At 34.4% G+C, this 25265-nt stretch overlaps 1 protein-coding gene across 1 annotated transcript in view; it reads left to right on the plus strand.

Moving 5' to 3' along the window:
• The window catches only part of LOC150077211 (androgen-induced gene 1 protein-like), a 63236-nt gene that overhangs the window by 22621 nt on the left and 15350 nt on the right, over positions 1–25265 (plus strand). Inside the window, exons 3-5 of the mRNA XM_090385815.1 lie at positions 6859–6960; positions 19684–19799; positions 24946–25097. Coding sequence (XP_090241941.1) covers positions 6859–6960; positions 19684–19799; positions 24946–25097 — 370 coding nt within the window. The remainder of the gene's footprint in view (positions 1–6858; positions 6961–19683; positions 19800–24945; positions 25098–25265) is intronic.

Consider the following 25265-nt stretch of genomic DNA (forward strand, 5'->3'; position numbering starts at 1 on the left):
GCTAAATCACATTTTTTGGTACTGGCTCTGGCATATTTTTTGCAGGAGGAATGGAGGTTATTTCTGGCTGATGCCTACTAGTAGTTGATAGAAAGTATGTTCAGGAGGGCTGAGGTTGTGATACAGACCAAAGGTGGTTCTACTGTTATTAGGTTTCAAATTAGCTTTTTTTGAATTAAAAGCCCTTTTTTACAATTACCTGTGTGCATCCAAGTACTTTTGGTCATATAAAATAATATATATCTTAATATTCAATAGCCGTTGTTATTGATATTGTGGCGGAAATTTTGTAACTTTCATTCAGTAGCTTAAATTTAACTTGTCTGGTGGTTCAACAAGTTTCATTTCTTTAATGTTTTTGTAATTTAAATTCTGTAATATTTATTCTGTAAGTTCTATGTATTATTCTATAAATCTTTCTTTCTATCTTTCAAATTTTACTTTAATAATGGTTGCCACAAGATCTATAAAATTATATACAGCTTAATATTCAATAGCCGTTGTTATCGATATTGAGAAATGCCTGTGGGTATTTCCAGTGCGAGTCATGAATTCACCATTTGTATAGCTTGTGGTATGTATTCTAAGTTTGGTTTAGTGGACAAACATGGCTCAAATTAAGTTTATTTTCATTGCACCTGATGTAAGGAGTGTACCGATCTCAAATTTGTAACTGGGAGCTCAAATCAGTGACCCAAGTATCTCATGGCCTGTCGATTCATATCTCAGATAAGAATAGTTAAGTGCATACCGCTCTGGGCGCCTCCGTAGCCAGGTGGGAAGGAGTAGCAGTGCGTAGCACATGCTTCTTGATTAGACCGGGGTTCGAGCCCGTCACCACCAAATACGGAGGATGCGGAAAGGTCAGGGAATGACCACCGCATATCCCGGAGCAATATGGCCTTAGTTGCTAATGCTCCTAAAAACCAAATAACAACAACAACATACCGCTCTGGTTAAAGGTAACCTAGTTTTATTGGGAGACTGTTTTCATAGAAATGGGTAATATTTTTTTATAATAAAGATAGGTGGAATAGAACCAGGGTGTGTTTGCCAGGAGCAAAAATTGATGGTGTTACCAACAGATTGCCAGGTTTCAAGTGAGGTAAAGAGAGGATTATTATTTGTGGGGACTAAATATTAAACAAACACAATCTGAACATTTGTTGGATAAATATAAGACTATGATGAAAAAATTCTTCAAGTTAGGTCAATTCTGCCCAGACATGATAGGAGGGATTATATGCTGAATGCCTCATGGAGTAACTGAAGATTTTAGGAAAAAACTCTAGGGGAGAAATTTTTATTAGCATGGACTGCACTTGTAGGTAGAAGGAATCCATTTTGTATTCATTTGAACAAAAGGTGCAAAGATTTTTGCAAATATCATTGAGGATACCTTAAGGGTTCAGGGAAACTGCTAGTTAAGAGGAGATGGGTAATGTAGAACCACGTTTATCTGATGATACGGGTAATAATAATGCTTGCACTCGCCTCAGGAATTCTTGATTGTTGCCACAATAGATGACGTTGGCCAGATGTTCTGAGGGTGGTCTTCAAATGAATAGGATGAGAAAGATAGGGAAACAAGCCTAAATAACTTCAAGGAATATGTCAGGGTAGTGAACTATAGAAAAATACACAGTTAGTCTTAACTGTGTCTACAATAATGTCAGGAATGTTGTCAATAAAATGACTGAATTTGAAGTCCTGGTAAGGACAACTAATGCTGACATAGAGCTAATAAAAACGTGGTGCCACCCAAAAATTGGGTATGGCGAGTCCTGCTATGGTTATGTATAATGTATTTAGGAAAGATAGGGATGATAGAAGGGGTGGTGAAGTCATGCTTCTTATCAAAAGCAGCCTGAGCACGAAGAGCTTTTGCTGCATCTGAAGTTATGTTTGCCACCATAGAATTTTTGTGTGAGTTAGTTGGAAGAAAGTATGATGAGAGTGGGAGTAATCTACAGACCAGAATATTGTGAAGAGTATGACAAGAGTCTTTACATGCAGATTGAATGGGCAAGCAAGAGCGAATGTCTTATATGTGTGACTTCAATCTGCGCCATATTTGATTGGAATAAGTGGGAAGGAAACACCTTGGAGAAATTTTTTTCTAAATAAACTGGATGATTATTATTTGAATTAGCATGTTAGAGAAAATACTAGGGGTGAGAATATTCTTTACCTCATCATTACTCACGAATTTGATAACATCACAGCTTAAAATACAGGAACCATTGGAAGGTAACAATTGCAGTCCTTAGCTGGAAGATATAGAAAGATGTTTCAGTAGTTAAAAGTAAAAGCTCAAGTTTTAATTTCAGAAGTGAGGACTTTAACAGTTTAGGGTGCTATATGGTATCTATTAATTGGGCAGATTGCAGAGTGAGGGCAAATGCACTTGAATTATGGAATACCTTTAAAGCAGAAATCACAGAAGCCATGAAGGCATACATACAATTAAGAAAATACTGCAGGAGAAGGATGCCAAAATGGATAAATGTGGAGCTGGCTAGTCAAATAGAGCATATAAAGGTAGTGTGGGATAGTTAAACCCCGGGGGCTCACATCTGGTGAGTATGGGCTTGGCACACCCAAGGTCCTGAGCTGGATATCATCATTCTTCTCTTTCATGGTGATTCCCTTCTACTCTTCTTGATCTCTCTCTCTCTCTCTCTCTCTCTCTCTCTCTCTCTCTCACAGGGTAATTCGGGATTTTTTTTTTTTTTTTTTGGCTGGTGCAGCATAAGCCTCAGGCTTCCTTGCGACATATAGCTAATAATAATAATAATAAAATTAATAATAATAGTTACAGAGCAATAAAAAGTACTGAAGCCTACAACAGCTACAAGTTAATTGATGACAATACTGCAGATAAGAATAGTGTGGCCAAGGTTGCATATGAGAAAGCACTGGCTAAGTGAGCAAAGAATAGGGACAAGGAATTGTTCATGTATGTGAATACAAGGAAGAAAAAAGCAAATCACATTGGATCCTTGTGCATTGGTGTAGGAAATTCTTAGACACCCTAGCTGATGTTGCAGATGAATTGAACAGGTACTTTGCATTTGTCTTTACTGAAGAAAGACAATTCATGCTGAGAAGAGGCTGTGCGAGTGATGCTGGGTGATATGAAATTAGTGATTTTGAAATTACAGATGACTGTTTATTAGAAAAACTTTTGAGCATAAATGCAAGTAAGGCTCCTGGAGTTGATGGAATATAACTAGTAATTTTGAGGGAGGCTACCAGGGAGTGGATTGAACCATTGAAGTTAATCATGAGGGCATCTTTGGACTTAGGAGAGACGTGCCAGTGTATCACCAATACATAAAGGCTGTTTAAGAGCAAAGTCAGTAACTACAGACCGGTTAGTCTGACTTCCGTGGTAGGGCAAAGTCTTAGAGGCAATAATTAAGAATGCATTTCAGGGACATTTAGATAGATATGGCATTCTGAATAACACGCAACATGGTTTTGTCAAGGGAAAATCATGTTTAACTAACTTAGTAGGCTACTTTGACAGAGAGTTACTTATGAGCTAGGTGTAGGGATTTCAACTGTTTATTTGGATTTCAGCAAGGCATTTGACTTGTCCGTCATAAGAGCTTACTGTATAAGCTGGAACATGTTAGGATTACTGGAATAATTCTAAGATGGATTGTGGGGTTTGCTGCAGGACAAAAGGCAGGGGTTGTGATTAATGGATATTCTTCAGATTGGTGTAAAGTCAGAAGTGGGGTCCCCAAGGATTGGTTTGTGGACCACCGTTGTTTCCGATATTCATAAACAACATTGTTTATGAATATCAGAAGGCTCAATGTCAAAATCTGCAGATGATATAAAGATTGGTAGAGTAGTTAATGATCAGTACCAAGCATAACATAGGTAACTATCAATTTGACCTTTGAATAAAAATCGATAGTTACCTATGTGAGGGAAACAAATAATTTGTATTTTCTTATCTACTCTTTTTTTTTTTTTTTTTTTTAATTTGATCAGTTCAGCAAAAGCCTGTGGCTTCCTGCACTATATGGCTATTATTATAACAAAACCAGCAAATGAAGCTAGATTGATCATCTCTACTCATCCTTGAATCAAAGCTGGCTGTAGTTATTGCAAAATAATAAGAGTGAAAATCAGTTTTTCAAAGCTAAAATCTGTATAAAACTCACTGTAAAATAAAAATATATGATACATCCATTAAAAACAATGAACAAAAACTGGTAAAACTTTAAAATATTGTTAAAAACAGTTTCATTATTAAAACCATTAAAAACTACTACAGCTTTTGACTACTTATGTAATATTTTTAATACCAATAATACACCTGCCAATATTTAGTTAAATAAGACTAGATCTACTTCCCTCATTGTAATGTTCCAGTAGTACAGATGTATGCCATGTATTCCCCCCTTTCCTTTTTTTTGCATTTCACTATATATATATATAATGTTGGTTTATATATTAATATTACGTTTAGATATATGTATTCTTTTTGTATTTTAATCTTTCTTTTGTGCATTGTTAATGCCATTGTTTTTGCCGTATTGAACATTATACATGCCAGTATATATTCGTTTCTAATTGTTCGAATTTTTTATTGTTACCTATTATTGGTGGTTTTTACATATAGGCATTAGTGTTCATACAATTCTGGTCATTAATCTAGCCTTATTTAGGTCAGGCCATGCGGAATTAAGATGACCTAAATAAGGCTAGATTAATGACCAGAATTGTATGAACACTGATGTCTATATGTAAAAACCACCAATAATAGGTAACAATAAAAAATTAGAAACGTGTGTGTGTGTGTGTGTGTGTGTGTGTGTGTGTGTGTGTGTGTGTGTGTGTGTGTGTGTGTGTGTTAGTAAAAAATTCAGAGCTACAGGGCTCAATAACTTCCACGATTTTTTAATATATTAAAAAGTAAGAGATTACCTCAGTTTTTTTCGTGGAATGCTTCCAGTCAATTCTCTCTCGTATGTGACAAATAAAATAAGATGAGAAAAGTGAAAAAACGAATTAATGAATTCCCTCACTCATAGAGATATGACCAAATCTGATGCGTAATGGAATTGCACATCGGATTTGATGGTTTGATGTGTTTCAGAGTCGGGTTTGGGCTTTTGATTCCGTTGTGCATCGGATTTGGTCATATCTCCATAAGTGAGGGAATTCATTAATTCCTTTTTTCATCTTATTTTATTCGTCACATATGAGAGAGAACTGACTGGAAGCATTCCACGAAAAAAATTGAGGCAACCTCTTACTTTTTAATATATATATATATATACTGTCTACATGAACTTATGGCTATTTTATGTCAAAATATTGTGCTTATAATGAGGAATGCATGGCCTGACAAAATTCTAGCCTCATCCATTGTTGTTAATTTACTTTTCTCTGTTAAATTTTCCTAAAATATTTCTGCAGATGCAATTGTCATTTCCTACTCTGCTATTTAAATCTCCAACCAGTACTATCTCATTGTGTAAAAATTTATTAAATTGAAGTGTAAAAATTGATCCCATAAGAAATACTAGTATCACCAGAAACTTTACAGATAGCTAAATGTCAATCATTCCTTATGTGATTTGACTTGGCGCATTATGGCCTTAGCTGCCAATGCACCATTAAAAACCAAACCCAAACCCAAATCCTTATGTGATCATGAACACACGCATTTGAGTAATATGAGTTTTGAAGAGTTGACAGACAGATAGACATTGGGTTTTTTTTTTTTTTTAAATTGTTGTGCAGTCAAAGAGGATTGTCTTCAATGGATAAATGGCCCTCTTTAAACTTTGTGTACCACTGAAAAGTATTTAAATGACATCTTCACTGAAAGCTGTTTTTGACATTTCATTGGATCTGTTGTACTTTTCCCTGATTTGAAATAAATTTCATGCAAATTCACTTGGTAAAATCATTCATTTTAAAATGCGACAAAACATATAAAACACCTTTTCTTCAATGCATGATAATTCAGACTGACTGCAGATAAATGTGTGATTCATGCATCACTCTGTCTAGGTGAATCACAGAACAAGTTGCAGCTCACTATGATGTAATTTTAACGTACAAAGTCATTCCCAAACTTTTAAATCTCACCTCATATACGGGAATTATTAATTATTTAAAAGGAAGCCACTACATTTTTATTCAGAATTCTTTATCAAAATGGCCATTTTTAGCAAGTTATTGTCATCATTAATGATTATCAGTATAATATTTTTGGTGATTAAATCAGATTATTAAATGTATAAATGTGTGATTGAAGTGTAAAAATTGATCCCATAAGAAATACTGGTATCACCAGAAACTTTACAGATAGCTAAATGTCAATCATTCCTTATGTGATCATGAACACATGCATTTGAGTAATATGGGTTTGAAGAGTTTTTACAACAAAAAAAAAAAAAAAAAGCACCTCCGTAGCCAGGTGGGAAGGAGCAGCAGTGCGTAGCACACGCTTCTTGATTAGACCGGGGTTCGAGCCCATCACCACCAAATACGGAGGATGCGGAAAGGCTCAGAGAATGACCACCGCATATCCCGGAGCAATATGGCCTTAGTTGCTAATGCTTCTAAAAACCAAACAACAACAACAAAAAAACACATACACATGTTGTAATAAACATATAATTTTAAGTCAGAATTCTTTCTTCATGGCAAATATTTTTATTTTCCTTATTTTCCAACACTGAGGATTTTGTTTTTCTTATTTAAACTTATTTGTTACTCTGAGTTACTTCATAAAAATTATACTGGTATAAAATTATTTCATTATTCTTCTCTTAATTATTTTGCATGCTATTGTGTAATTTTTTTCTATTATCTATTTTGCAGTTTGTGGTAACTATATTTTGGAGTCTCTGTGCCATTGATAAAAATCTAGTAATGCCTCCTGCTTTGGCAGCTGTTTATCCATCTTTATTAAATCATTTGGCTGTAAGTATCATTTAAAATACAGAAAAAATAAATGCTTGAATTTTTGATTATTATTTCAAAAATTTCTTGGAATTGTCCTATTTTGTTTTACAGAGTTTGGGCAGTATTGTAAAATTATCCATCTCTGAATTGCATTCTTTATGATGTGACCTCAGTCAGAAACTTGGCTACCTTAAGGGATTTGATATTCCCTAACAATAGACTTATATTAAATATTTAAGTTTATCAGCTATTTTACAGTTACTTTAAAATATAGGATTGACTGCATAATTTGTGTCATTTTAAAAATTTATTCTAAACAAACTACAGTAAAACGTGGTTAATTCAAAGTTCATTATACCAAAATATGTTCATTTTGATTCAAACAAGTGTCACAAGATAAGTGAATGTCACTAATAAACAACTGAAATTTTTAGTCAGATACTCTTATTAATACTATACAGAATTTTCACAGTTTCCTCATTAAAATATTATAAATAAATTTTAGCTTTGTTGTTGTTGGATGTTTGGGAATATATAATTAATATGTTAATTTAGCTAATAGAAGTAAAGCATTTGTACTGTGGAGAAATTCAGTCAGCTTCTTACAAATAATAGTAAAAATCACAGTTTTTATTTTTGGCATCATGATAGTCATGCAGCATGATATATATATGCTCAGTACATTGAAAACAAGTGACATATTGTGCATATCTGCTAAAGAGAGAGCATTCAAATTTTGAAATATTATTTGATGTTTAATACTTGCAATTCATGCAATAAAGGGTGATGTTTCTCTCTTTTAGTGCAGTTGCTTATTCAGTATTTAAGCTGGGTAGTATGATGTTTATATTACATTGCTTACATTGTAATTTACATCATATCACCCAGCTTACATAACATGATACTATCCAGCTTACATTGCTTAACAGCTATGTAAGCTGCATAGTACTCTTTTTTAGTGCGGTTGCTTATTCAGTAAATTAGTACAAGCTGATATTTCAAATAACAGCTAAGTTGGCCACAGAGCAACATTTGTTTTGCCATTGTGAAATTTTAATTTTATTGTGTGGAGTTAAATCTTTTCTTTTTTTTAAATTTATTTATATGATTTATTTATTAAAATAAATCATAACAACAACAACAAAAAACACATACACATTAATTTGCTGGCAATTAGAATTGTCCAGTCTGAGCATGGAGGTATGTGATAAAAATTATATTTTTCATCTTTTAACTACGCTTGGCAAAGTAATATTTAAAACTGCTGAAACAGCTTCCATGGTTAATCTCTTCTGTAAATAGAGACAATTTTATGTGCATAAAAAATAAATTTAATTCTACACTATCAAGGTAAGGCGTCCGTAGCCGAGTGGTCAGGAGCGGGAGTGCAATAGCACACGCTCTTTGAGTAGACTGGGGTTCAAGCCCCTGACTGCTGAATACGGTCTATCTGCCAACCCGCACTGGACCAGCGTGGCAGATTATGGTCCATTTCCCTCAGCATGAATTGTTGAGGAGGCTTCCATCCTGCAGTGGGTTGATAATGGCTGCACTTTTTATCAAGGTAAAATTTCACAATGCTAAACAAATGTACATTGTTTCAGAAGTATCCATGTTGTTGGAATTTCCTATCTCCCTTCACTTGCAGCTTGTCACTGGTTCATGTACGTGCTCTATGATTTAGCATGAACTGCTATTGCAAATTGCATCCATGTAAATTGCAAGGGCAGTTCATGCTAAGTTATAAAATTTACAGAATGAGTGATAGTGCTAAATAGAGAGAAATGGCATCCTCTTTTGCATGGATTATGAGTATTAAACAGAATCTAATATCCATAAAAAACATGAACACTATTTAGCAGGTGTGTGTATTATACGTAATAAACAATATATTGTCTGGCATGGTTATTGGTCAAAAACAATACTTAACAATTTTTGTTGTTATAGCAAGAAATTGAGAAAGACTGAACCTATCTTGTTATAAATTCCTTAAAAATAATTATTTCTTTTTATCCTCCAATACAAAAGTGTTTTTTTTTTTTATCTGAAGTTATTCACTATCATTCTCTCTCTCTCTCTCTCTCTCTCTCTCTCTCTCTCTCTCTCTCTCTCTCTCGGCGCCTCCGTAGCCAGGTGGGAAGGAGCAGCAGTGCCTAGTACACGCTTCTTGATTAGACCGGGGTTCGAACCCGTCACCACCAAATACGGAGGATGCGGAAAGGTCAGGGAATGACCACCGCATATCCTGGAGCAATATGGCCTTAGTTGCTAATGCTCCTAAAAACCAAATAACAAACAATAACAAACTCTCTCTCTCTCTCTCACACACACACACACATGCACACTGAGTGGATACATGCAGAGATTTAAAAGCAAGTTCATTAAGACATGATGTAAGGAAGCAAACTTATTCTGCATCCTCTCCAATTCCTCTTTGAATCTAGCCAAACTCTCTGCTTTGGCCACCTTTGCAGCCAACTAATTCCAGCATTCCTAGAAGATAAAGCTTTATAAGATCTAGTCTTCTGTTACTCTTAAGATGTTATAGGTGTGCCCTCTGGTACTTATATCTAGTAACAGATCTTACTTCTAAGCCATTCCTTTTATGGACAATGTTTAGCACTCCACCAGACTAGTTGCCCTTCTTGCATACCTTTTCTAAGAGTTCTGTACCTTTATGTAAATGTGGCCTCCAGACTTGGATACAGTATTCCAATTGTGGTTTCATTGTCATCTCAGAGAGAGAGAGATAATTCCTTCTCTCTCTCTCCTTGCAAAGCTCCAGTAAATCAAAGATAAAATGCCATGTGCCCTCTTGCCACGGTTTACACTGTATGCTGAATTTCATGTTCTTTTTGCAAGAAATGTAATCACTAAGTCTTTCTCATTTTGAACATTCTTTAATCCCCCCCCCTCCACACACAAATCTATAAACTACTCCTAGGTTTCTCTTCCTCAGGTGCAACACCTTGCATCTTGTAGCATTTAACTTTACTGCTGCTTTTCAGACTGTACCTTCAATTGGTTCAAATCCTTTTGAAGTGCTTAGCTTGGTTCTGGTTGTTACCCATCCTTAAAACCTTTAAGTCATCAGAAAACTTTCACAGCTTCTGTATCCTCTCATCAGCATCATTTAGGAAGATAAGGAACAAAGGTCCCAGCACTGATCCCTGGGGATTATTCCAATCTGCTCTAATTTATACAATAACCTATCATGAGGAACCACAACAAAATCCTTACTGCTAAAATTGTTTCTTGCGTCTAACTGCTTTGTAACTTCATCATAGTAATTTACCAGATTTGTGAGGCAAAATCTCCACTTCATGAAACCAAACTGAGATGTATTTTTATACCATTTTTGTTGAAATGGTTCTGTATTGCACTTTTAACCATATATTTCATTCTTAACAACCACAGAAGTCACTCACTGGTCTATAATCGTACATAACTCCTTTTGTTTCTCTCTTATGAACTGAGGAAATATTGGCACTTCTCCAGTTCAAGAAAATATCCCTGAATTTAATGAACTTCTAATTAATGTTAAGAATGGTTAGATGCACTCACCACCTTTTTCAATATGATCGGATGTATAGAGTCAGACATGAAGTTCTGACCAGTGCAATTGGGTTGCTAAGACAGCTGATGGGGTATTCTCAATGATATAAGGAATTTTGGCAGCAGGAATAAGGAGATGGTTATTCCATTGTCCCATAAATGTAAGGAAGTTAGGCAATACAGGTTTGGAAATCTCATTTTAGGAAGGATGTGGATCTATTGGAATGGGTGCAGAGAAGAGCAACAATTTTATTGAGAGGAACAAAATGGTACTTTTACAAAGATCACTTCTGCAAATTGCAGCATCTGGAAACTAAACACCTGCAAGAAGATATGATTGAGGTGTTTATGGCCTTGAATGGATGGAGTAGGCCAAATGGTTGGTGGCATCCTTACTCTTGTTCAGACAACGTATAAGGGGAACATAAATTTAAATTGTGGAAGGCTGATTAAAGGAGAGGCATATGGAAATTTGCCTTCAGCAAGAGGGTAGTTAATTGTTGGAATGAACTTCCATCTGGCATTATGGAAGTGGGTATTTTTAATAAATTTAAAGAAGAATTAGACAAATTATTAGAAGGGATGGATAGGTGGTGTGGGAAGGGTTTTTTTTTCCTGATGCTGTATAAGTTTGCTTCATTGTATCATTTGACATTGCTAATACTGTATCATTATCCACCCAAGGTGTCAGGGGAATTTCAGGCCCTTCTGAGGGTCATCGTGGAACAAGTAAATATATGGACTGTGTTAGGGTAACTAAAGTGTGTGTGTGTGTGTGTGTGTGTGTGTGTGTGTGTGTGTGTGTGTGTGTGTGTGTGTGTGTGTGTGTGTGTGTGTGTGTGTGTTCAGTGGTGCATAAGCTACACTGGCTATAGCGTGCCTAACTAAAGAGTGAGAACACATGCATGTATACTTGAATGTACACCAACACTACAAGCACTGTAAATAAATTTGATGAATTTGAAGTACTGATTAACTCATCAAATTAGTGGAGACATGGTGTCACTGAGACATAATTGAGACTGAATTTGAATATGGGGAGTACAACGTATACAGGAAAGACAGGCAGGACTGTAGGGGTTATGCCCTTAGATAAGAAGCATATTAAATCTAACGCAGTGCATCCAGTCAATATGGGTGATCAGTGCAATGTTGAATCAGTTTGGTGCAATATAAGCACTAGGAAAACAGAATTGAGAGTAGAAGTGTGCTATAGGCCAAATGATTGTGATGAGTATACCAAACAGCTATACAGAGAAAGAGAGTGGGCCAGCAACTCTCTGAATGTCTTATAATGGATAATTTTAACTAGCCATATACGTTGACTGGAATTTGTAGGATTGGTCACTCATATGCTAGCAAGTCTTGTGGATTTCTTGGATGACTGTTTTCTACAGCAGCATGTTAGAGAGGCAACAAGAGGAAGCAGTATTCTTGATCTGGTTATCAGCAGTGATTCTTCATGCATTAAGAATCTGCAGGTAAAAGATGCACTAGGTGGCAGTGATCAGTGTACTAATGTGGAATTTAATTAAAGACATAACTACTGTCAAGGGTAAATGGAGAGGCTTTTGCTTTCGTAAGGGTGACTACGGTGATCTCAGTCAGTTTTTAAGTTCTATGCAGTGGGACCAACTGATGATGTTACTGGCAGCAAATTCTAAATGGGAAGCATTCAGGGACGTATCATAGAAACTACTAGGCTTTTCATACCAACAAAGAAATACCATTCAAGGCTTAGATCTAAATGAACTGTTGAGACTTGTGACAGAGAAGAAAAGTGTGTGTGGGATGCATATAAATTATCAGGTGATACAGAAGCCTATAGTGTATATATAAATCCGTGTGTAGTCAAGTCCCAAAGCAGATTATGAGAAGTCTGTGGCAAAGAAAAACAGCAAAGACTTCTATGCTTATATTAAGAGTAGAAGGAAGGGGTTGAATCACATTTGGCTGCTTGATGTCAATGGGTTAACTGTTCATGATCCTGCTTGGTGGTTGCTGAAAAATTGAATAGGTATTTTGCATCAACATTCACACATGAGGAATTCTTTAGGGGAGGGGATGCCAGAAGTTTTTCAAACTCTAATGGGGGGGCTAAATAATTGTGATAACTGAAAGGAAAGTGCAAGAGAAATTGTTGAAATTGAACATAAAAAAAGGCACCTGGGTTAGATAGGATCTATCCAACCATATTAAGGGAGACAGCAAAGAAGGCAGCCAATGCAAACCCTTAGCCATAATTATGAGAGCATCCTTGGATCCAGGGAAGGTTCCTATGGACTGGAGATGTGGGAATGTATCCCCAATTCATAAAGAGGGATCAAAAGGTGACATGAGTAATTACAGATCTGTTCCAGGTAAAATAATGGAATCATTGGTTAAAGAAATAACGCAGGACCATCTGGAAAGGAATGCAATTATACTGAAGTCACTAAATGGAATGTTAAGGGGTGGTCTTGTCTAACCAATCTGATAGGTTACTATGATGCAGTGACCAAGGAACTGGATGCAAAAAATAATTTTAATATCATATGCTTGGATTTCAGGAAAGCTTATGTTGCACATAAGAGTGCTGTACAAACTGGAGAAACATGGCATTAAGGGTGAGTTGCTGCTATGAATAAAGGAATGGTTAAGTGGAAAAAGACAGACAGTGGTTATCGATGGGCCCAGCACTGAATCCCACAGGATTCAGTGCTGGGCCCATTGTTGTTTTCAATGCTTATTAATGATATTGATGAAGTATATCAGGCTTAATATCTAAGTTTGCAGATGATACAAAGGTTGGCCGGGTGTTAATGACAGTAATCAGGGTGAAGTACTGCAATAAGGTCTACGAAAATTGGGTCGATGGACTGAGAAATAGCAGCTGAAAGTTTTAACGTTAACAAATGCAAAGTACTGCATATAGGTAGCCATAATCCCAAAGTAACTTGTTAACCGTGTGGGTAGTACTACACTCAGGGTACCGGAAAATGAAAAAGACCTGGGGGTAATTGTGCAGTCAGATAGGAAATTGTCTGAGCAGTGCAGACATGCTGCCAGTGATATACAGAAACTTTGCTAGCAGGGATAGTATTGTATACAGGTATAGAGGCCTCAGTCTAGGAAAGATGTAAATCTGCTGGAACAGGTGCAGAAAAGGGCAACCAAATTGGTGAAGGAAACAAAAAGGTGCTCTTATTTAGAAAGGCTTCAGCTCTATAAATTACAGCGTTCAGAAATTAGTCACCCATGGGGTGATATGATTGAGGTGTTTAAGGCCTTTAATAGATTGAGTAAGCTAAATGTTAATGGCATTCTTCCTCTTACTGAGACCACACACACGAGTAGGCTATAAGGATAACCTAAAAAAAACTAAAATTTTCCAAAATCCAGAATATACTATATTCCAAGGATGCAAGATTTGTGAAGCTCTACTGTATTTATAAATTAGTAAATGATTAATACACAAATTTAACCGATCCATAATGTATGTCTGAAAAAAAAATTGTTTCATCTTGTTATCTTCTGGACATTTAGTATTTTTGAATGCAATTCATGTGCATTCAAATTTTTTTGTTAAATTAAGTGATTTTTTATTTTTCTGTGATGAATAGAAGTAAAAAGTAAATATAGTTATTTCCTTATCAAATAATTACTAAGATTATAACTTTATAGAACAATAAAACTATAGGTTTACATTCTTTAAACTTAACTATTCAGTATAAACTGAATATATCACTTTAATTATAAACTGTATAATATTTATTACTCTTCTCCCATATACCATTTTTTAAATTCTCTTTTCTCTCTGTATACAGGGTGTTTCAGTTAAACGTTTCAGAACTTCTAAGAGGGGTAGGGTACATCCCGACAACTCGAAATCATATAGCAATGTGGGGTCGGAAATGCTTTCCTGAAGCGGTGTTGTACACAGAAGCACCATAAAGAAAAGAGACCGTAAGTGAGAAATCGTTTTTTTAATACATGAAAAGAAGCAAAAGGTACATGGATTAAAGTAAGTGTTCGAAGTTTCTTCCACGGGCTACAATGCACGCCTCACATCTCCGACGCATGGACATCCGAACATTCTGGAATACTCCAGGCGAATTTCGAATTTCTTCGGCAGCTACTGCGATTCTTGCAACCAGCTCCTCAGCATTGTCAACAGGGGTGTCATAAACTAGCGATTTCATATGACCCCAGAAATAAAAATCAAGACATGATAAGTCGGGTGACCGAGCAGGCCAACGCACGGGACCACCACGTCCGATCCACTGTTGACCAAATGTGACATCCAGGTAGTTACGAACGTCTCCGCTATAATGGGCAGGGGCTCCATCGTGTTGGAACCACATTGTCTGTTGCGTCGATGCAAAAAAATGTGCTACAAATCCCCTTTTTCCTGCTGAAGTGTTGTTTTCCGATGAGGCATCCTTCACAAGGGAAGGAATTTTCAACACACATAACGACCATATCTGGGCGGTCGAGAACCCGCATGCAATGCGATTTCGTGCAGCACAGATTCGATTTTCGGTCAATGTATGGGCCGGTATTATGGGAGATCACCTCATCGGACCTTACCTGTTACCGTGTCGTCTAACCGGACCTATCTACTTGATCTTTCTGCAGCAAGTATTGCCACAACTTTTGAGAGATGAACAGATTTCTGCATCGACGCAACAGACAATGTGGTTCCAACACGATGGAGCCCCTGCCCATTATAGCGGAGACGTTCGTAACTACCTGGATGTCACATTTGGTCAACAGTGGATCGGACATGGTGGTCCCGTGCGTTGGCCTGCTCGGTCACCCGACCTATCATGTCTTGATTTTTATTTCTGGGGTCATATGAAATCGCTAGTTTATGACACCCCTGTTGACAATGCTGAGGAGCTGGTTGCAAGAATCGCAGTAGCTGCCGAAGAAATTCGAAATTCGCCTGGAGTATTCCAGAATGTTCGGATGTCCATGCGTCGGAGATGTGAGGCGTGCATTGTAGCCCGTGGAAGAAACTTCGAACACTTACTTTAATCCATGTACCTTTTGCTTTTTTTCATGTATTAAAAAAACGATTTCTCACTTACGGTCTCTTTTCTTTATGGTGCTTCTGTGTACAACACCGCTTCAGGAAAGCATTTCCGACCCCACATTGCTATATGATTTCGAGTTGTCAGGATGTACCCTACCCCTCTTAGAAGTTCTGAAACGTTTAACTGAAACACCCTGTATATTGCATCTCTCACAAGCACACAACGTTCATGAGTCTTACACAACAGTACATGTGAAGCATGCATGGACTGTTGTTGTTTGTGGTTTTATGGTGCAAGAGCTGCTTCGGCTATATTGCGCCGCATGGACTGTCTAAAGCTAACAGTACTTCATTAAACTACATCTTATCAATGAATTTCTTTTTTTCCCCATACAATTTGTAATGGAAAAAAGAAATGATAATTGACTAATTTGTATTTGTCCAATTTTTAACAAAATTTCAGATGGCTCAACAAATATTTCTAAAATAACCAAATATAAAACTTCATGAGAGTCCATTCACTGCAATTGAGTTGTTACATGCAGACAGACAGACAGGCAATAGACAGGTGAGGCAATAGGCACTTGGCATATATATGTGAACTTGCCTAAAAAAGATATAGATTCATCTTAAATTAAAAGGATTGAGCTTTAGTTCTTTGAGGTGTTTAAGTGAAACACCCCCCTTTACAATTGGTATACTATATGGTATGTGGTAAGCACCGTCACTGTGATCATGTTTGTGAATTGAATTTTAATTCTATTAAACAGCGATTCTAATAAGCGAAAATAGGAGGAATATTATTAACAGGCTATAAAAGTAAAGATCACAAATTTACACTTTATTACATTACCAATTAACAAAACTACGTGAAAACTGGAAGAATATTTTCCACAGGTTAGCAAAATAAAAATAAATTTATGCTTATGTACATAGCTTAATTAATTCATACTGTAATATGTATATACTAACTAGTTGATAATTTTTCTGTTCACTGACATTTGTTGGGGGGGGGTTGTAAAATTTAAAACAGTAAAAAAGATAAGCAATAAATAACAAAGCACATGGCATGCACAAATTGCAAACAACGTGATATGTGCAAGTGAGATACCGATTAACAAGTTTACAAAAAAGCTTAAAAAATAGGAATGAAGAGAAAATTCTGAAAATTTATGTTTTATATGATTTGAAGATTTCAGTGAAGGAGAAACACATTTCACCATAACATAAAAACCTACACAATTCCAGCTATTGGTCTTATCGTAAATTCAGTAAGATCGAGTTTAATACCCACTTATTGTGCTAACAGAAGAGCCCAATAAACCGGTAACTGCAAATTGTTTTTGTATGGTAGTGACCTCCAGAAATGTGCTCCAGAAAAATATTTCAAAGGTGTTCAAAATTGATTCTTATGACTGAACATAATAATTAACAATGAAAGTGTAGTGCATTTTAATGATAAATTATTAAAGTATTTCAAAGGTGTTCAAAATTGATTCTTATGACTGAACATAATAATTAACAATGAAAGTGTAGTGCATTTTAATGATAAATTATTAAAGCAGCTGATTCCACTAACCAGTGAATCACTGTCATTGATCATGTTAACCATTGCCTACTTATTTCACTTTATGATGAAATGGGCTGACGATTTTCTCCGACCAGACCACGTGGTCTTTCCTCTCAGTCAATAGCAGTGTTGGCCGCATGTTTTTTTTTTTTAATTTTTTTTTGCATCCTTTAGTTGAAGTGATTTTTTTTGTGTTCTGCTTTAATCAACATTAGTTTTAACAAATTTTTTAATTAATATGTACAATTTCCATTATAAAAATGACCTTTTTTGAGAGATAAATAGCTGAGTTATATAGCAAAAATTAATTCCGAGGTCTTAGAACGAATTACCAAAAAAAACGTGTTCTTGAGTTTACATTATGATATTTTCGTGATACAATGTGTCTCTGGAACAGATTAATATCATAAAGCGGGGTCCACTGTATATATCAACCAAAATAAAAATTTTGTTAAGATTAAACTTGGCATTTATACTTTTGTAACATCGACAAATTAGCGCTGTCACTTATCTCTGCTTTTATTCATTTAGATTGTTCCTGCTTGTTTAAAGAAAAATTTTGACTTTGGTTAATTCATTCTTCTTTAAATTTCTCTCAAAAACTTGGCCACTTACACACAAATAAAAGATTCCAGATTCTCTTTTAAATCCATGGAACATTGCAGTAGAAATCATTATAAAAATAAAGCCTTATCTTGTTTATCCCCTCAAAAATTTTCTGCTTCTTTTCTTTGTGTTAACCTTTAATACCTTTTTTTGGCTTTAGCATTTTTCTCTTGCCAGGAAAATATATACCAAAAGATGAAATCTATTGTATGAAGCACTAAAAACATTGTTTCCAAATTTTGAATCTAAACATTACAATTAACTTTGTAGCTTATCCACATAAATATAACTTGAACTTCACCAGTTGAAAATACTTGGAAAACAACTAATCGTGTAAGAATATTCTCCATTAAACTTGTAAAAAATTTTCAAAACCAATAATAGTATTTCGAAAAAAATAACAAAACTTGTTCTTTAAGAATGAATATTCAATAAATTCAGCGGTTCTTTTATTTCATTTGCTTTACATAAATGAATAATCAATACTAAGTAAAATCAATACTTTTGATTTTATGGTCTTTGGACCTGGTTGAAGCTATTTTGCATTTGAATATGATCAAAGTTAAAATTGGATTTTTACTGGAGTTTTAGTTATGGGGTTTAACAGAAAGGTATCCAGGAAGCATGTTTCGAATTTTAAGACTCCCAGTAACTAGATTGTAACCAGTATGGATTAAGTGAACCTTTGTTCTAAATATTACAATTTAAGTAAGTAAATTTAAGTAATTATTTTTACAGAAGAGAGACAATTAAAATTATCACACTGAAATTTTATTTAAGATCAAGCCAAATGCATGAAACCTGGAAATATGCAACATATAATAAAATGGAATTAATTATTTCATTTATTATTTTCACAACATATCAGAATCACTTAAAGTAATATGATTTATGTAGCTGTTAATTAGCAGCAAAATCTGCAACCTGAGATATTCTTAGTTGAACTGAAGAAATGCTTAACTTTTGGCCAACAAAACTACTTCAGTTGTTGAACAACGTCATCATAACAAGAAAATTTAACTTGCTTGCTACATCTTTCACCTCCACATTTCGATTATTTCTTGCTGGATTTTTCGTTTTTAATGTATACTTCATCAATACAGCAATCTGAACTTAGCGAATGAAAAATAGTGTTAAACATTAAAAGAAAACTGCTAAAATAAGAAAGATTAAAGCATTACACACAAATTGTAGACTGTAAATGAAATGGCAGACTGCTGTCGGGGTATGTTGGTAATGTATGGTTATGCAACCAACGGACTCTGATAATTTTTCCTAGCTGCAATGAGTGCTTGTAGCCAGTTGTCATGTCATGCAACACTCATTTCTACATAGCTTATTTCTCAAGTCCTGATCATTAATTTAGTGGATGCTAACTCTCATGTAGCGGGTAAACAGGTTAATTTTTCATTTTCGGTGGATCATGATCTTGCCCCCCCCTCCTATATCCTTTATTTGCAAACATGCTTAAACATCACGTATGAAAGGCTGACAAGGGTGACATCATTGTACTTAACAAACTGCACAAGAATTCCTGCTTTAGTAAACTTCAGCATGCTAATGATGCTGATACATTAAGGATAAAATGCACTGCACTATATATTAAATGAAATTAATTTGTTTAGATGACTAGTTTACATATAATTTAGGTAATAACTGCCTTTCATTGTGATTTCTGCCTTAAAGTCTTCATTGGATGGTTCACAAAACAAAAATATTAGATTGAATACACTTGTATGTTTGTGGTCAAGCCACAAACTATCTTAGAGTCCTGCATCAAAAATACAGTCTGCCTACTACACAAAGGAAGAAAGAAGTGAAATAAAAATGAAATGATTTTTCTTAAGATTTCGCATTGAAATTTAATATAAATTATTTAATGAAATTATTAATGTTCTGTATTTAAATAGTTAATGTGAAGAAGATTTGAGTTAAAATTTACAAAATTTACATTTGGTGAAGATAAATATCAATCTTTAAATAAAATTTTCAGCATACTTTCTGTTTACCTGTACTACTACTTGAAATCTACACTTCTTATCATCCCCATCCCAAACGTACCCTTGGATTTAAGCTCATTGGATCTCTGAGTGTGATGTACTTATGCTGGTAAGTGTTTTATATGATTATATAAATGAAGTAATTAAATTCTGTAAATTCATTTTTCAACAAAATTATGCCAAACTTTAAAAAGTAGTTTAATACATTTTGTTGTCAGTGTTTTGAATAGTAACATTGAGATAATATTCATATAAGCAGAATGGGCAGTTTCCCAAAAAAATAAAATAAAAAGTCCTTTTCTCATTTCTTTAGAAAGTTTTATTAAAATAATTCATGCTTACTTATTGATTTATAGAGAAACGTAGAATTACAGTGAGAGATCTAAATGTATGAAATGAGGTAGCCATAAATTCTTCCCTTATGGAAGAACTTAAATGATCCATTTCCCCGAAGCTATGTTTTCAGAATTCTAGTAGTGTATTAATCCCTCCCATGACTTCTTGGATTGTTTGGGAGAGCCAAATTTCTCTCTGGACAAAGTAGTCATTTGCTTAGTTTGTCTGGTGGGAAAGCAAGCAGATGTAATGCTGCATTCAAACAGTTATCAGCATAAGTCAAGTCACCTCTGCCAGAGTTATAGTTCACACCCAGACGCTGACACTATCATTGCCATCATGTTTAACTGTTGGGACCAAGGTAATGAATAATTTTACAGTGTTAAGGTAATTTGTAGTTTTATGCAACTGCAAATCACCTCAGCTGCATTCACTGCTTCTGGCTTGAGGCAGGAACCAATGGATGCATCGCATCAGGGCATCTGTTGAAAGGGACACCTCAGTGGCTAGTAATAAATTTGTTTGTTGTACTGGGAACCATGTTTGAAAGTCAATAGAAATGTTGTATGAAGCACTTAAGCACAGGAACAGGTGAGGAGCATATTATAAGTAACAAAATTTAAATACTAGTAGCTGATGAAAGATTTATTGCTCATTTGATAGTAAGACAGTAAGTCATGAAATGAAAATGCTAGTACCTTAAGAATAATTTATTACTTATTGCTGAAGGTAAATAATTTTTGGCCACAGAGAGTGATTACTCAGTTTGCCATTACCACATTAAAAAGTTAAGTGTATGACTCCAAAAAATCCAAACGCCTGACAAAGTATACCTTATTTTTCTAATATCACAATACAGGTTTATTTGAATTTTATAGCATGACAATATGAATTGAAACAGTGATCTTAAGCAGGCCATACACTGCCAAGCAAGTTTGATAACCTTTTTCGAGGTCAGACATCCTCAAAGTCATGAGGTATATTTGATAACATATAGGTTAGTGCAAAAGCATCATTTTAACGTAGCCATCTACCAAAGTAGTTAAAATAATTAATTAAATTGGCATCATTTTGGTTATATCTCATATTGTGAATGCCTTCACAATGAGTTGCCATGCTATTGTACTACCCCAAATAAATAACACTTCACCAGTGGAGAAGACTACTGTTACTTATTCTCAGCGGTAGTATCTGGTGAGAATACAGAATAAGTAACAGTAGTATTCTCCACTGGTGAAGTGTTATTTATTCGAGGTAGTACAATAGCATGGCAACTCATTGTGAAGGCATTCACAATATGAGATATAACCAAAATGATGCCAATTTAATTAATTATTTTAACTACTTTGGTAGATGGCTACGTTAAGATGATGCTTTTGCACTAACCTATATGTTAGTCATTCTACCTCGTAGCATGAGGCATTTGCCCTTAAATATTTTATAGTATATTTGATAATTAAAACTGTCATGCAAGTTTGTCACCTTGTCAGCTAGTAATAATGAGGAAATACATATTCCCTCATGAATGTTTGACTGCAACATAAAGATTCTTGGCAGGAGGCATAAACTTTTAACACCTACAATTTTCTGACATGATATGATATCACCACAGGCATTTTGGGAAAATATTCCAAAACCCATAGAGCAATTGTTAGGTTTTAGATGTTGACAGCTATTGTTCTCCTTTATTCTTGTAAGTTGAATAAATTTGAAAAAAAAAAAGTTTCCCCAAACTACAGAATTAGACTAATACATAGGAAATTCCAGTTAATGTCTTCCAGGATGATGGGATTAGACCTTAGGCCAATATATGGAGCCACGGGCAGCAAAAATAAATGCCATATTGGAGGAACATGCATTCAGCAAAATATAAAGAATACATTTTGCCAAAATGCATACACACTGGATTACGTGTGAAGTTGCTTGCTGCAACTGAAAACTTAGAAAAGCACCACTGTTAAACTTAACTTGATGAACGTTATTGTGTACATTCTTACACATATGCAAACAAACTTGCCAAGGTCAAACATGTCAGAAAGTTTGACAAATTTGCTGGAATGTGTTGATAATAAGAGTAGTTATTAACTTAATAAGGGATACTGAAATCGGCAGAACTTTTCCAAAATTTAATTGCTCCTGAAGAAGTTCCACACATTTAACAAATTCTAAAAATTGGATTGATCTAAGGAAAAAACTGCAATTAAAAATATATGATTAATTGTTAAATAGAAAAAGAATTCAACACAGAAAAACATCATTGGCATGCAGTTACAGAATTCATTCTGTAACTGCATGCCAATGATGTTTTTCTGTGTTGATTCAATGATGTTTTTCTGTGTTGGGAATTTGAGTTACAGAATTCATTCTGTAACTCAAAATTTGAGTTACAGAATTCATTCTGTAACTCAAATTTTCCAACAGTTACAGAATAAATTCTGTACTGTTGGGAATATGAGTTTTCATCATTTACTTTTTTTCATTTTCTTGGCTAAATTCATTAAAAATTATTGAAGATCATCTGTTTCACAAGACCAAGGAGTAGGACTATTGAAATAATAAGACATGGTGCTGGGACAATGTTTTTTTTAAAAAATGAGTGAAATTTTTCTAAATATGGCATTGCCATGGCAAATCACTTGGCAATAACTTAGGAAAAAAACAAAATAGTTCACTATTTAGATAAAAATATACAGAACAAAATAATTACTTCAACTGCCAAATATTTTTCTGTATTTTTCCAAATATTTTTCTTAGATTGTACTGCAGACACAGTTCATACAGAGCAAATGATTTTCTTATATAAAGATAAAAAAAAAATTATTTTAACTTCTACAGTTAAAGATGGCCAAGGATATGGCATGATATTTTAAATAGAGCAAATCTAGCAAGTAAAATGTTAATAAAGAAACTTGTAATAAAAATTTTTATGTATTTTGTTAATGAATTCTGTGCTGTTGGGAATTTGAGTTTTCATCATTTACTTTTTTTTCATTTTCTTGGCTAAAACTCATTAAAAATTATTGAAGATCATCTGTTTCTTAAGACCAATGAGTAGGACTAAACCATAGCCACAGAAAATTATGTATATGAAAAATTAATGACTTAATTGTCTTTAGTCCTACTTTGTAATTGGAATTGTTTGTCCAATATAAAATTATTACATTGATAAATATTCCTCTTATGATTATTGTTTAATAATTCTGTATAATAAAACAAATTTCTAAAAACTACCTTATTATTCATTTTCTGTTCTTAAATTAATTTCCTATAACTTATTGTGACTCAAGATATTGATATCAAAAAGTTTAATACTGTACTTAATCATAATTTTGTGGTTTTTATAATCATAAAATGAGATTTAAGTGCATTAATTGCATCTGGGTACCAACATACACAGAGCTAGTTGTATATTTACCTAATCAGCTAGGAAATTTTTCTTAGTAAAATACCCAAAAAAATTCCTCTTATGAGAAGTTTAGTGATCTTGACTGCCTTGCTTTTATTTTTTATGTAGTCTGAAACACTTTTGATAAACTTGCCACACCAATTTTCTTTTGTAGGAAGGTGTGATGCTAGTACATATGGTGGTTAATGATTGTTAGCAGTAATGTAGCTTACGATACTACATAATGATACTATATGCTTCCATTGGTCTTGAGTTATGACCTCTTACTCTGACCATATTCTGAGTGACTGGCTAACTGATCTCTGGTGATAGTTTGAATATATCCTATGCAAATCTTACTTTTAATATGCTTAATACAAACTGCACTCTATAATAAACATAATTATGACTATTTTTTTACAGTAGTAAAATGTATCAATATAAAATTAATTCTTATTGCAGTCCTGGGATAGCATTCATGGATGCTGATGTGTTCACATTATGAGTAAAGTCTGTATGCTGCCACAACAAGCCCACAGCCCACTTGTTAACCTGCATTTGTCTATTGGTTACAGTAGTTAACAGTTGTAATGAAGTTGTCAACTTTTCTGGCTCTGGCCATACAGCAGAGTATAAACAGAAATTTATTTATATTAGTATATTTATTAGTAATCAAAGCAATAAATTAAAAAAAAACCTTACTGAAGAATTAATATGTTCTCTCAAGTTTAGCTTAAAGATTGATAAATATCAGTGGTTTTGTATAAAGGGTATGTGCAAAGTAAATTACACAATGCTGCCATGTCATTTTATTTATTGATACAGGGATCTGTATCAATAAATAAAATGTGCACAGACCAGAGACAGTCTACATAATTTTCACTCTCAGATTATGCACTTGTCCCACTGTTAGATGCTACTGAATAATGATGTTATAAATTTGAATCTGCAGTAGGCAAGTGACTGTGGCTATTCCAATTTTATTCTTCTGTGACAGATGTTGTTTTAGTGGCCCAAAGGGAAGATAGCAGAAGGTGCATGGTTTGGACTATGCAATGGATTCACCCACACTTACAACCTGGCATTGGCTTGAGGTTTCATTTTGGTGTTTGTATGCAAGATGAAGTTTTGGCACCCTATCAAGTATTAAAAATATAAAACAATAGCATTTTATTTCCTTAATCCTGTTTTTAAAGAGATGTTTTCTTTGTGGATTATTTCTATTAAGAACTGACTTTACACTTAATTTATTTTAAATAAATTACATATTCATTCTCATGTTGCATCTTCAGCACATGCCTTGAACTATCCTTGCTTCCCCTGTGTTGCTTGAAAGCTTTGCTGGGTCTGCATGGCTGTATGCAATCACCCATGTTCGTAACAGTGACACACTTTATTTTAAATTGTCAATAGCTTTTTATTCTAGTCAAATCTTTATGCATCTTGCAATATATATGAACATTATTAAAATTCTTGCTAATAGTAAAACAGTTTAGTTTGCAAACAATAACTGGGTGCCAAAATTGTTTTCCAGGGTTTTCTATCTAGGAACTGTAAAAGGATTTTGGGTGTATCCTATTCTTCGAATTCTTAGCTGGAAAATGAGATTTATATTTTTCACTTTTTGCTTTCTAATAACTACTCTTTTTTATTTTTGTGGAGAGCTACTAAATAATTATATATGGGGTAAGTAAACTTTATTTTTGATTAATAACTCTTACGTGTATTCTGCTTTTTTTTTTTCATTTGCATGTTTTCTTATTAGTAACCTATACCACGATCAATAATCTTTCCTCCTTCAGGACAGTAGTAAACTAATCATGTAGTATGTTCTTGTTGAGTCTTTGCAGTGGT

This window comes from Mastigoproctus giganteus, chromosome 12 (genome assembly GCF_048544385.1).
Source record: "Mastigoproctus giganteus isolate SK-2022 chromosome 12, ASM4854438v1, whole genome shotgun sequence".
NCBI lineage: Eukaryota > Metazoa > Arthropoda > Arachnida > Uropygi > Thelyphonidae > Mastigoproctus > Mastigoproctus giganteus.